Here is a 13,430-nt window from a genome sequence, read left to right on the forward strand (position 1 = left end):
TTTTTCAGACCAAAGGATGTACAGTTTAACTTTTTCTCAGTCGTTATAGGAATGAAGACAAATTTATTAGTTATTCACGAGTCCGTGGGAGAGACCTCATAACCTTGGCATGTACAATTAGAATTTGTACTTTGGACAGAGATGCAGTCGGAACAAATATCTCCAAAAACATGATACTTATTATTGATTGAGGTATATGTATAATAATCATTGTACCTAGATGAACATAACTAATGGTTATAATTATAGTTAGGTACGCAACGTCTGTCATGTGCGTACTGTTGTATGATCGAAGTGTCACTTTTCCAAGGCCTTGTATAACGTTCGAGTCTGCCTCGATAACCATGCCATGTATTCTGTGTATTATGTTGATGATTCTGTTCCCACCCATTTCGGGCTTACATTGCAAGGGTGTGGCTTTTCTGTTGCTTATGTTGGTATTGAGCAGTTGGGTAGTGCTTACTCACGTTGGTAGGTGTTGTTTTGAGTACAGGAGTAACACTATGTATATATTTCAATAGGTTTGCTGTGCCCGCATTTTTCAGGTGGATCAGGTCGGAGTGAAAGAAAGTAGATGGTAGCTGACCCGACGCTAGCAAAAAGCTGTCATGGCTTGATACGTATGGCAGGTTGAAGGCTAATATTTATAAGGATGTCATCATATTGCGTCATATCGACGTCACGTCTTGGAATAAGACCAGATATAACGATGTTGTCTACCTGCGCTAGAATCTGATTAACGTGGGACATGTATTTGACTTCAAATTGGCTTATTTCCAGATCTCTATCGGCGTCATTTTCACCTACTTGTACAATAATCGTATGGTAATTATTTAGGTCAAGTTTTTTCAGTTCTCTTTTGAGACTGTCAATGGTGGCACCAGTGTATGACTTCACATGTATCTGACGTGAAAGTCCTCTGGTGTTGATACCTTTCAGGAGAGATGATCCTGCAGTCAGTGTCTTTGTTGGTTTTGGAAGAGAACGACTAAGTCGATTTTGATCTGTTTGAGGGTAAGCGAACTAAATGTCATAACAGGTACACATAATTTACCCACAAATAAAACATGACACATGTATTTCAGCCATCGAAGAAAATGCAATATGGTGGACAATAAATAATACAAAACTGAAACAAACAAAACGCAAATAAGAAACCCGAAATATTCATAATATCAATACCTGAATTTGCATTTTCAGACGAAGAAGATAAAAGGAAAGTTACATTAAACAATGAAATAAATGAATAGATTAGTTTAAGCGACTAATGTCTGGTGAATAAGAAAATATTAAACTGAGATAAGTATGGTTGAAAGTCTAAAAATAAGACCGATAGCATGGTGAAATTTATAAAATAACAAATTGCAAAGTAGTTTGTTAGCCCCAAGTCCCCCTCCGCCAAGTCCTCCTCCGCGCAAGCACTCACACACACCAATAAACGTGGACGATCTAATGAAATGAGTTCGGCAGGGACGTGCTTGAAACATAATACCTACCCTCCAACCACATCATACGAATATAACCTTGCAGCCATTGAGTCAGATGAATTCTCGTTCCCCATAAGAACGTACAGAATACCGCTGTTGGGCATGACGTCTATCCATTGGAAGTTGACGTACTTATCTTCTGGCTGTCTTGCCCTGACCAAACGAGTGTACCGACCATCTGGCCTCAACTTTCCAACAACGAAGTAGAAAAATCCTAAGAAGATAAAAGTAGAATTGTCAAGCACTATTCTTTAGAAAAAAATTAAAAAGCTTCACGTCAAGTTTTCCATATGAGAATTTGTCCAAGACAATTCCAAAAATGGCTTAGAATAATTGGAAACAATACCCATTCGAGTACACGTGAACAGATCTGATCAAACAGAAGCGATGACGTCAAAGGCTATACATCGATCATCCATTTTGAAAAGACTATTTCAAGGTACAAAGGTAAGTAGTGAAGGGGGGCACCCTACGTACAATGGGAATTAGCATTACAGGGACCCCTGGGTCAATCTACGTACAATGGAAATTTAACATGGCGAAAAATCGTGGGTCAATCTACGTACAAGGGGAATTTAACATGGGAATAAATCGTGGGTCACTCTACGTACAAGGGGAATTTAACATGGGATTTTTTTTTAAATTTTAAAAAAATTTTTTTTAAAAAAGGGGTAGGCAATGGAAAGGCTATCTCTTTTCGAGAAATATGGCTGGCCCTGAAAAGGGCCTTTGGGTTTTCTTCTTCTAATTTCTTCTTTTCCTCCACCAAGTTCTTATTTTATCTCCTACACTCTTCTTCTCTTTCTTTTTTTTCTTCTCCTCTTCTTTCTTCTCCTCTTCTTTCTTCTTCTCTTCCTCCTCTTCTTTCTTCCTCTTTTCATTTTCTTCTTCTTTTTCAATTTTTTCATTCCATTCTCTCATCCTTATCCTTTCCTCTTCATCCTCCTTTTCCTCCTTGATTTCTTTCAACAGATCACTAATGATTACCTTCATTTTTCGTAAATTGTTTATCTCCATCTTCACTCTATGGGGACTATATGAGTAGTGATCCTCGTTTAGGTTAACCAACATTTGCTCAAACATTCCTAAATTGTCCATGACGTTTTGCAATTTTTCCATTTTGTTAAGGTGGTTTGACGCCATCTTATTTGTATTCTTTGCAGAATGGTTTGAACAACTAATACTGTGGGTTCTTATACGAAAAGCGCGAACGTGAAGGAAAACATCCCCCTGAAACATAAAATGGATCTTACCTAGATTATGACCCAACATCGCGCGTACGTGAAGGAAAACATCCCCCTACTTTCTCATTTCATATAATATAACCCTAACTATACTCTCCACATTTGCTAAAAAACCCATAATCTACTATTCACACAAACATACCTTAGCTCTTACTAACACACCAACACACAAACGCATACCCTCACACTATCATAAAAAAGAGTTAGTGTTTATTTTTACACTACTCTACCTACACACATTGGCAAATTAATAGTTATTTCTTTTCTAGAGTATTGGGTAGCCCTGAAAAGGGCTGTTTTTTTAAACTCCAGATGCACCTATCTAATGGTTGCACCTTCCTGGCCTGGCGCCGCACACGCATCTTCTTCCCCAGTCTTCTTTCACCTTTCTTCTGGGGAGCGCAGAGGGAGGATGATTCGCTTCAGCACCCCAATCCTCTGTTTCAGGAATATTAAACGACATCCTCTCTTCTCTTTTCTTTTCCTCCTCTTCCCTCTGTCTTCTCTCCTCTTCTTCCTTCTTTATTCTTGCTTCTTCTACGATAGCCTCCGCTGATAGTTCATTTACTATCCGCCTGGCATATTCCAGGTGCATCTGGAGTTCTAACAGTTTCACTATTCTGCTAGTCATTCTTCTGGCTGTGTTGATCAATCAACAAGGGTAGCTGGACTGCCGAACGAGTTTCAATTTATACTGAAAGCGCGAACGTGAAGGAAAACATCCCCCTAATAACATAAAATTCATCTTACCTAGATCATTAACCAGAACAACGCGCGGACCTAAAAGAAACACTCGCTCACTTTTTATGCTACCCATCACTTCAATAGACTATCCACATACTCAAAGCAATCCAATCTAACCCCAAATATACACCTCAAGCAGCCCAAAAAAACAAACTAACATCATTTTAATCTACTATCCACACCAACCTACTTTATCACTTACAATCACAATCACACAAACACATACCCTCAAAATTTTTAAGAAAGAGTTAGTGTTTATTTTCACACTACTCTACCTACACACATTGGCAAATTAATAGTTATTTCTTTTCTAGAGTATTGGGTAGCCCTGAAAAGGGCTGTTTTTTGTTTTGCTATGGCATTCTTTTTTAGTTTCTAAGAATGCGATGTCCTCTGAGGATAGACTTTCTGGCAATAGGTCTGCTTCTTCGGAAAGAGAAGAAGAATTCTTTGGTGTCGATACGACAATCGACAAAGCCTCTGTCAGCTTCAGGTTGTTGCTGCTGCTGTTGTTGTTGCTGCTGTTGCTGCTGTCTCTGAAGTCTGTACTTCTCTGTCCATTCTTCTTTCTCCTTGTTCATTTCTTCTCTGAAGAGCTCTTCTATCAGGTCTTCAGTGATTTTTAACATTCTCACATTCTCTATTTCTTCTGGCTTTGGTATCAAACTGTGTCTGACCCTATGCAAATTCACGTAGGCTTCGTTGAGCTTAGCTAGTTTGGAGCACATCTTCTTAGGAGGATGAGTCGACAATGGATGGTTAGACTGGGAACAACCCAGTTCTTAAAATTAAAGCGCGGACGTGAAGGAAAACATTCCCCACACGGTTTTCGAGCCGCAACGTTCATGAGAGGGATAGTAAGAAATGAAAGAGCATCAATCCAATATTCTTATAGCTAAACAAACCACAAAGGCATTTTTTTCAAAACACAACATTTTTTATTCAAAAATCACTTAACACTAACTAACAACAACTCTAACAATAATCCAACATTATAACATCAAACAATTTTTTTTCTAATTACAAACATTTTTTTCTTCAAATACAATCTACTTTAAACAAGGCTGACAACGTTGTGAATGAAATTGTGATTTCCACTGTTGGAAATCATTAGGCCATTGATGGACACTACGTTTCCTAGCTTGAGACAAAAGATAAGCATAATGGTCACAAAACCATCGATCTACTTTCACATCGTTTCTAGCAGAAGAACGAGGATCGAAATGAGTCACTAAATGTTCTAAGGAATAGCCCAGGCTGCGATGATGCAGAAAATACACACAGTACTGTCCACACACCAAGGAATCTGTGCCTTGTAATTTCACGTTATTGAATCGGGTGGTTTGAGCATTTCTTCTCATAAAGTCAATGATATCGTCTTCCAAAGGGGGCAATCCATACGAATCGAAATATTCCACATAGCCTTCTTGAGGAAAGTAGACGGCTACCCAGTGGGTTCCTGGGAGATGACTATCGTCCGTGTTGATCACGTAAGCTTGATGGTCTTTAGGTTTGCGATGAGGGAGTTCATCTTTAGCACAGACGACAGGATTCCAAGAAGCCGTATACGAACTGTGGTTCAAAAGGTAATAAAGTTCCCAGGTATCCATTGTTTTGTGTTTGTTTTCTTCTTCTTCACAGGTAATAATACGTCGTCAATTCGATCCTGACTTTTTGCTTGAAAATGTCTGACGAATAAACGGTTATTCGTTTTTTTTCCTCACTCTGATTCAGGAGAGCTTCGATACGATGGATCTCTTGAGTGGTTAATGCTGGACAAGAATGTTCACGCAAGTCTTTATACCACTGGTGCAACACGTCTTCGTTCGAGATGAGACTCCAAGCTTCGTCCAGATACTCGTCCAATTTTTCTTCTTGACTCAACATTAGGCATTTATCGTGTTGAATTTGACTGGGATGATCGTTTTGACATCCATAGCAATTTTTCTTGATCAATTCCGTCATTTTGTCGACCAAGTGTTTGGCAAAACAGGAGACTAAATGGGCTTCTTGTTCTGGCCATCTTGACTTCATCATGACAACTTCTTCGTCTTTGTCTTGGGATCCTTCTTCCACGATCTCCTCACATTCCGTCTCCAAAGTTTCTCCACTAGGTAAAGAGGGAGAACAGTCTTCCATGGCTTTCTAATAATCTAGAATGACTTCTCTCAAACTGTTGATTTCTATCGTATTATCGAATTCTGCATACAGGATGACGTTCACTGTCTCTGTCAGAGGATTTGCAAACTGAAGTTCCACACGAATCTGGCCAGATTTTATAGGGTGGAAATGTCCCTCGTCGCTGCCTTGGTCTGGAGTGAAATCGAAAGCCCACAAAGCATAGCCTCCGTCATAATCGTTGTACGTAATGCCGTGAGTGGTGTTGGTTCCTAACTGTCCGGTGGCTTCGTACAGGGACAAGTACGATCTCAAGTAATTGTTCTTGGCAAAGTCAGGTTCGAAAGGTCGGGTACACAAGGTCTTGCCATCACGACTGACTTCGATTTTCTTTACGTCGAAGTGTTGAAAGTTGAAAGGATTTTGATTGAAGGCTCCGTTGAAGGCTGCATTCGAGGCCATACCAAGGATCAAACGCTTGGGTAACTGTCCTTGAAACAGATGATCTTCGGTTATGGATTGCAGTCCAGCAGAAATGGTGAACGTTTTCACTTCCACGCGTCGGATGGGATACTTGGCGGTTGTTCTGCTCAACGTCTGACTGATGTCGTTTGCCACTTTGGGTAACACTTCCACGCGCCGTACGTAGAGTCTGGCTTGTAGGATTGTGCTTTTAGGATTGCCACCTTTAGTAGCATCACCATCAGCCAACAAATGGAAAGCGGCACTGCTGCGATTCAGTCTCAGGCGCACATTGACACCGTTCAGCAAATATTTCTCTTGCAACCACATGTCCAAATGCAAACGATCCATCAGTTCTAAACTCTTTCCACCTAGGATTTTCTTTTGTCTTTCCTCAAAGCCGTCATTGTCTTTTTTTAATGTGTTGAACTCGTGCGCTTCGTCAGGTTCCCACAGCACACAAGCATTGAGATGAGTATCCTTGGCATCTATTCCGTACGTCAAGAGATTTTCCAGGTAGGCACGGTAAGGGTAAGTATCCATGCTACTGCTGACTAGTTTGTTATTCAAGTACAAGTCCACTGAGCTGAACAAGGAATGCATGAAATTGTTGACGGGAGCTATATTCTCAGTGTCTTCTACTGCACCATCCTCCTTATCTAGAACTTGGACTTTCAAGTACAAGTAACTGCTATTCAGATCGATGTAATCTTCGGGCTGTCCTTTGATTTCAAACTCGATGGGAGCTGAGGCTGTCAATGAGGAGACGGGATGAAATTCCACCCATTGGGATTCTTGCATGGTCATCATGGTGGGGGGCATGGCAAACAGATCCAGTTCCGTCTTGGAACAAGCGCAAGACTCTCGGTGCATCATTTTTTGTTGTTGCTGTGTTTCAATAATCGAAAACGTCTAAGTCTCGAACGGTTCTTCTTTTCTTGGCCTTTCTCGCTTGAAGTCTGGTGAAAGGGTGTTTTCTTCTTCTTCGTCTCTTTCTGCCTTGTCCTTGCTGAATGCTTGACTCGGTAGCGTGCAGGGCATTTATAGGTGTGTCTCGTCGGCCTAAAATGTCTTTGCCCGTTTGCAGCAAGACATTTTTGCCTGCCCTCATGAAGGCTTCTTTAGGGTTCTGTTTGTCGATGATGACATTTTGGAGAAATTCTTTGCCTTGTGTCAGTGCCGCATCTTTCAAGGCGTGCAATCCTCGTGTCACCATCGGTTTCAACACTGGGGCCACCGAACGAAAGGCCGATTTTAACATGTCTCCTAAACCGTGTCCTCGCTGTCGAGCCACCCCTTGGTACACTGGATACATGACTTACTTACGAGTCGTGAGAGAACCGTTTTCGAAAATGGAGTTTCACCGTGACTTTTCCTTTGTTAGTGAATGGAATATTTTGTCCCAAATCTCCTTTTATAGTAATGTTGACCGTGTCCAAATACGACTTAGTGACCGGCAAATAGTGAGGATGGACAAATTCGCGGTGGACGTGATAAGTGTTTCCACCTTCCTCGTCAGCGTTTGTGGCAGAATCTACTTTGAAAGGAATGACACGCAGTAACGGTACGGAGGTGTGTCCCACCACGTTGTATTCCACCACATCGGAGTACACGAACATCAAATTCAGTCCTTGGTTCAGTTCTACCGGGGTACGAAAATACTGGCCAAAAGTCACGTTGTCGAAAATGACTGGTAATTCGGGTGATGTTTTTCGTTCTAAGTTCTTCCTCAGCTCCATGTCCCCGCCCAACATGTCATACAATTCGGGACAAAATATAATGGACACGATTTTACTTCGCTCAAATTTCATCAAGAAGCGACGAGCTACTTTGTGGTACTCCATGGTGACACTTTTGTTCCTGAAATTGTCCTTCTTAAAAACTTCCCCAAACACACCATTAAACTTGGAGGCTATGGCGCTGACCAAATGATGACCACTGAAATAATAGCCTGGGGGAATCACAAAGTTGTAGGTCCACGTTTTAAGTTTCTCATCATAGGTTTTATTGTCATATTTGACATTCTTATCCAAGTACTCTTGCAATGGCTCGTCATGAACTTCCACCGTAAAAGTATTTTGCTGGGCAATGACATTGAGGACTTGGGTCGGGTGAATCATTTCTACTAAAGCCACTTCCCAATGGGCTTCGTGATCTAAGGGGATGGCTTGAGGTAATTTGGCCGTGTAACAGCACAACGTGTTGTTGGGAAACACCTCCATGGAACTGTCACTGGGTAAGGTTAAGTAAAATTGGTTTTGGTGACTCATAATTCCAGAGTTCTGTGGCTGTCCGAGGGGATATTACTGGACGTCAGAGGCGTGTCTCCGCCCAAAATGGGGTTCTGATTGTGGTTGGAGTGGTGACTGGCACTGGCCCTGGACACAACGTTCCCGTTCGAGGAGAATTTCAGGGAGGGATTGGGAAGTAGGTAACCGATGCAACTGCTCAATAAAATGGTCCACAATTGTTTGTCTCCTTGTTGCAAACTCAAATTGGCGATGGCTGCTCCGATGACACAATACACCACGAAGATTTGGCAGAAAAAGACGATTTGCGTTTTAGGCACACGTTCTCCACACCACACCCACAAGGGTTGTTTTTGTAAATCTTGCACAGAAGAACTAGGGGAAGAAGGACTGGTCGACGTAGCTGCGTCTGATGTGTGAAAGGGCATGATGGTCACTTCTTCTTTTTATAGTCGATGACTTGCGAAGCGTCGATCCAAGAATCGAAACTGGGTGGATATCCTTTCCAACGTACTTTGACTTCTTTGACACGTCGTTTGCCCACTTTACGGGTTCTGCGTTCGAGAATGCTTTCGATGTCGTACACGTCGTCTTCTTTTTTGGTGACACGTTGTAACTCGGGCAAATAAAACGTTCCTTTGAGTACTTCTCCGTTCATGTCTTCCAATTTATAGACGGCAGGATGACGGCCATGCACTCGTCCAGTGACGCGAAACAATTCGGTCGTCCAGTTAGGTAAGTAACCTTTGTCGAAAGTGCGTTTGGTTTTGCCAATGCGCACCCAATCTCCTACGGCCAACTCTCCACTTTTCTTAGGGACAGCCCTCGTCGGGGACGTACCAAACAGGCGCTCAAACACCAGCACTTCGTTGTCGGGAGTCACGTCTTGCGGGGCACGTCCGATGCTTCGATGGTAAGATTGGTTGTACGCTTGCACCAGGTGCGGTAAGATGTCGATGTACTTCAGAGTGTGGTGATGCGTAAAATATTTCCACATGCGTTCTTTCAAAGTGCGTTGAAAACGTTCCACGATGCTGGCTTTGGTTTCGGGATTCTCGGTGGTAAAAAAATGAATGTCACGTTTCTTTAATTCTTTTTGGAAAGCTTGATTCAGAAATTCGGTGCCTTTGTCCGTTTGCCATCGAAGAGGGCGACGACCGCTTTGTTTCAACACCCGTTGCAGGGCTCGCACTAACTCGCTGCTGGATTTGGAAGTCAAGGGTACGACCCAGGCAAATTTGGAAAAGACGTCAATGACACAAAACAAATATTTGTAACCACGATTGTAGCTGGCCAAATGAGAGACATCGGCTAAATCGGCTTGCCATTGATGATCGATACCTTCCACTCGGGTGCGACTTCTGGCAAACTTGCGTCGAATGGGTTTGTGTAAAGTGTAGGTAGCTTGTTCTTGTAACCATCGTTGCACTTGAGGTAAACGGAGACTTTTCAGTCGCGTTTTGGCAGCACGATACAATTTTTGAACTCCTGCGTAACCTGCAGGATGGGAGGGATCGTAGTAAATGCTAGCTAAGACTTTTTCCATTTTTTGTGTGGATTGGTGTCTTAATAAGGCACCCACTCTTGGAAGAGGCTACTCTTTTTCTCTTGGGGTATTTTCTTGGATTGCAAGGCTTTGCGTGTGCGGCCAGCAATAGGTGTCGAAGAGGAGGAGGATGTCTGAGCAGGGGATATCGGTTCTTGTTTCACTTCTGTCTTCACTTCTGTCTTCACTTTCTTTTTCTCTTGTGAGGAAGAAGGGGTGGCCATCATCTTTTTAATCCATCCAATTCTGGAGGTAGGTGGTGTTGTTAACTTGCGTACTTTTTCGGGTGGAGTTTGAAATCCTTCTTCTTCTTCTTTTCCTTTTTCTGTCTTGACCACTGGTACTGGTACTGGTACTGGTACTGGTGATGGTGCTGGACTTTTCATCAAGGTCTTAAAATCTTTCAAAGTGGGTAGAGCTGTTTCGTCTAAAGCTTTCTGGTGAAAGAGTTGCAGTCTTTGTAAGAGTTGACCGTACTTTTGCGATTTTTCTGTTTCGGACAAATCTTGGCGATCCAGCAAGGATTGCAATTCGTGTTGTAACTGGGACATCTCGCTCAAATTGGGATTGGGAGGTAAAAACGGGGTGCGTTGTTCTTGCCACCGATGGTATTCCATCCATCGTTTGTAAGGCACTAAAGCTAGTTTTCGTCCTTCCATGGGGTTGTCAGGGGTGAATTCTGAGATCTTGGGACTTCCGAAGGCCTTTTTATCTTGCTCCCACCAGTCCTCCCAACATGGTTCCCAAGACTCCTTTCAGTATGGGGCCTAACAAGAGAGGTAAAATGCCTCCACGTTGGACCAACATCTTCTTTTTTTGACGAATGGGAATTTTCTTTTGAACCATTTTCCGAAGAACGTGACGATGTTTGCCTAAGCATTGTTTCTGGTGTTTGGACAAAGGGATAGTGCCTTTCAAAACGTTCAAACAACATTCGCACACGGTATCGATGACCTCTTTGGAGGCCGTTTGAATGAGTTTTTTTCGTAGGGGTGGAGAAGCTTTGGACAGGACAGATAACAGGTCCCCATGTTTGGCTAAACGTGGTGGTAGTCCTTTCCTTTTCTTTCCTTGGGGTTTTCTGGAGGGTGACATCTTTGAGTCTTTAGGAGCACCTAAAAACACTGATACCCTACTCGGTCACAGGCCTTTTTTATACTGGAACGCGTCGCCACTGATTGTCTTTACGTTTTATCAGTTTGAGGACAGGCATGACACGTCGTGCAGGGGTACGTAACGGACTAAATCGAGCCAGTTCTTGCTTGGACAAATCCAGTAAACTTTGTAACATGCCCGATCTTTCTTGAACTTTGATTTTGGGAGAAGGTACTTTGTGAGCAGCAGCCACTGCTGCTAAATGGGAAGGTCCTGCCACTGGGGAAGCTCTTTTGGGGGTCATCAACGGAGAAGTTCTTGGTGTGATCAACGTCTCCAAGTACTCTTCAGTTCCTGGTGACATCAACGGAGAAGTGGACAAACGTGAGGCTACCGGAGACGTTGTGGCAGGTCGTGGCTTGCGAGTGTAAGGTTGCGTCCTGGCTGAAGTGCCTCTCTTGCGACTAGTTTTCTTCTGTGGACTTTTCTTTTTTTGAGGACTTTTTCTCTGTTTCTTTTTCTTGGGGCTTCTTTTCTTTTTCCGGGGTGATGGTGGTGGTGTCTGGTAAGAGGAGGGTCCTGCCACTGGAGAAGTTATTCTTCTTGGGGACTTGGTCTTTTTCTTTTTCTTCTTGGGGCTTCGTTGAACTTTTGTCTTGGGGATAACTTTGGGGGCATTAGGATCCCATCTTAAGAGTGAGCGAATGATGACCCCTCCTAGAGTACCGCTCCCTCCAGGTTTCAAAATGATTTGTTTTTTGGTTTGAGTGTCGATGCGGGGATCAGCCAGTTGGACCAAAGCGACTTTGTTTCGATCGAAAAAGCGTTGGGTTTGATGAGGAATCTGAATGATTCCTTGGAGTAATTGACGTGCCGTCACCGTGAACCATCGTAAGACTTCTTTGAGACTAGCTTCTAAGACACGGGCTCGTGTTTGTGGATCTTTTTCTCGGCTGATGCCATACAAGGCACGAATCAATTTGACGGGAAGATGTGACTGAAGGGACGTCATGTTCACACTGTGTGAGACAGACGAAAAAGGGTCCGAGGTTTTTATAGATTTTTTTCATGGGAGGAGTGAAATGAAGTCGAGGACGGAGACGTGTACAGGACAGGTCCTCCGTCTTGGCACCAGTGGTGAAACAAGTGGGTACGAAATCGCAAATCCTCGGGGGTCGTAGGTTTCAAATCGACGAGTAAATAGGCGTGTGGAGTTTGAGTGGCATCGTCGTACGCCTGAGTCAGCCAAGGCGTTCCTAACTGTTTGGCTAAGACTTGCACTTGCGATTTATCTCGAGGGCTTTTAAACAAGACCACGTAATGTGCATTGAGACTGATGGTGCGATGGGCTTTACTTTGTTGAAACAAATTTTGGGTGATGTAAACGACACTGGCATTACGGTGATGCCCTTTGCGCGTGAACCACAATTTAATTTCTTCTTCGTCTTCTCCTAACATGTCGTCGAAAATGACCAAATGGGTTAGACGGGAGTCAGAGACGATGCCATCGTCTTCTTTAGGAATGCCTTCCACAAACACGATGGAATCGCCTTGACTTTCTCGCAAGAGGTTGTACGCCGATTGCCACTCTTTGTAACACCACACGATCCGTTGAGGGGGCCGATCGATCAAATGATGTTTATGTTCGATCAAACGTTTGACGAATTCGGTTTTGCCCGAACCGCTAGGTCCAGCAATGAGCATGTTAAAGGGATGGCGAAGATACAAAGCCTCCCAACTGGCACGATCTAAGTGTTCGTCGATGACTTTGACAGTAGAGGAAGAGGGAGCAGAGACAGCAGAGGTAGCCATGGTATGAGAAATGTCACTTGTGACACGAAAAAACAAACAAGACAAGAGTTTATATACTTTTTCAGAACACGTTTATTGAATGTTTCAAATATGAACACGAAAGACAAAAATACATACAACCCAAATAGTGATGTACAGGAATATAAAACACAGCAAAGTGATCAAAGTGGAATATAAACAAGTGTCTGTACAACATGTTTTGGTTAACCAAGATGTCCTAGGGACAGTGTGTAATGTTCTTACAGTTTCTACATGAGGTATTGTCACACAAGTGTCCTCCCGGAATGACCTTTCAGGCATGTCCATGACAGTCCTGTCCTGAAGCGAGTGGTTGTTCTCGGTGACGGGTTCTTCTGGCACCGTCACTAACACGGGTTGAAAAGTAACTTTTTTCCTTGAACAACTCTTGTGCATACTGGGCCACTTCTTGGGTCCAAGCCTCAAAACCCCCCTTTTTCCAATCACGAACATCTGTCCAATGGGTATGTAAGTCACAAGCTACACACACATCGTCATACACGTCTTGGGTCGCTAAAAGTTGACGAATCTTTTTTTCCTGTTGAGGTCGAGAAGTATCCAGATGAAAACGCAAGGCTTTGAACAAAAGGAGTTTTTCGTGACCATTTAAGGCCATGGAGGTGGTAAGTACTGATCGTAAAGAGTCCACAAAGAA

General features: G+C 43.0%; 1 protein-coding gene across 1 annotated transcript in view; it reads right to left on the bottom strand.

Annotated features, from left to right (window-relative positions):
• LOC149785930 (uncharacterized) overlaps window positions 1-13,430 on the bottom strand; it is a 66,394-nt gene that overhangs the window by 8,341 nt on the left and 44,623 nt on the right. The window contains exon 11 of the mRNA XM_089978088.1: window positions 1,497-1,731. Coding sequence (XP_089834214.1) covers window positions 1,497-1,731 — 235 coding nt within the window. The remainder of the gene's footprint in view (window positions 1-1,496; window positions 1,732-13,430) is intronic.

The sequence above is a fragment of the Sinohyriopsis cumingii genome, chromosome 12 (assembly GCF_028554795.1).
Source record: "Sinohyriopsis cumingii isolate HCF-2022 chromosome 12, ASM2855479v2, whole genome shotgun sequence".
NCBI lineage: Eukaryota > Metazoa > Mollusca > Bivalvia > Unionida > Unionidae > Sinohyriopsis > Sinohyriopsis cumingii.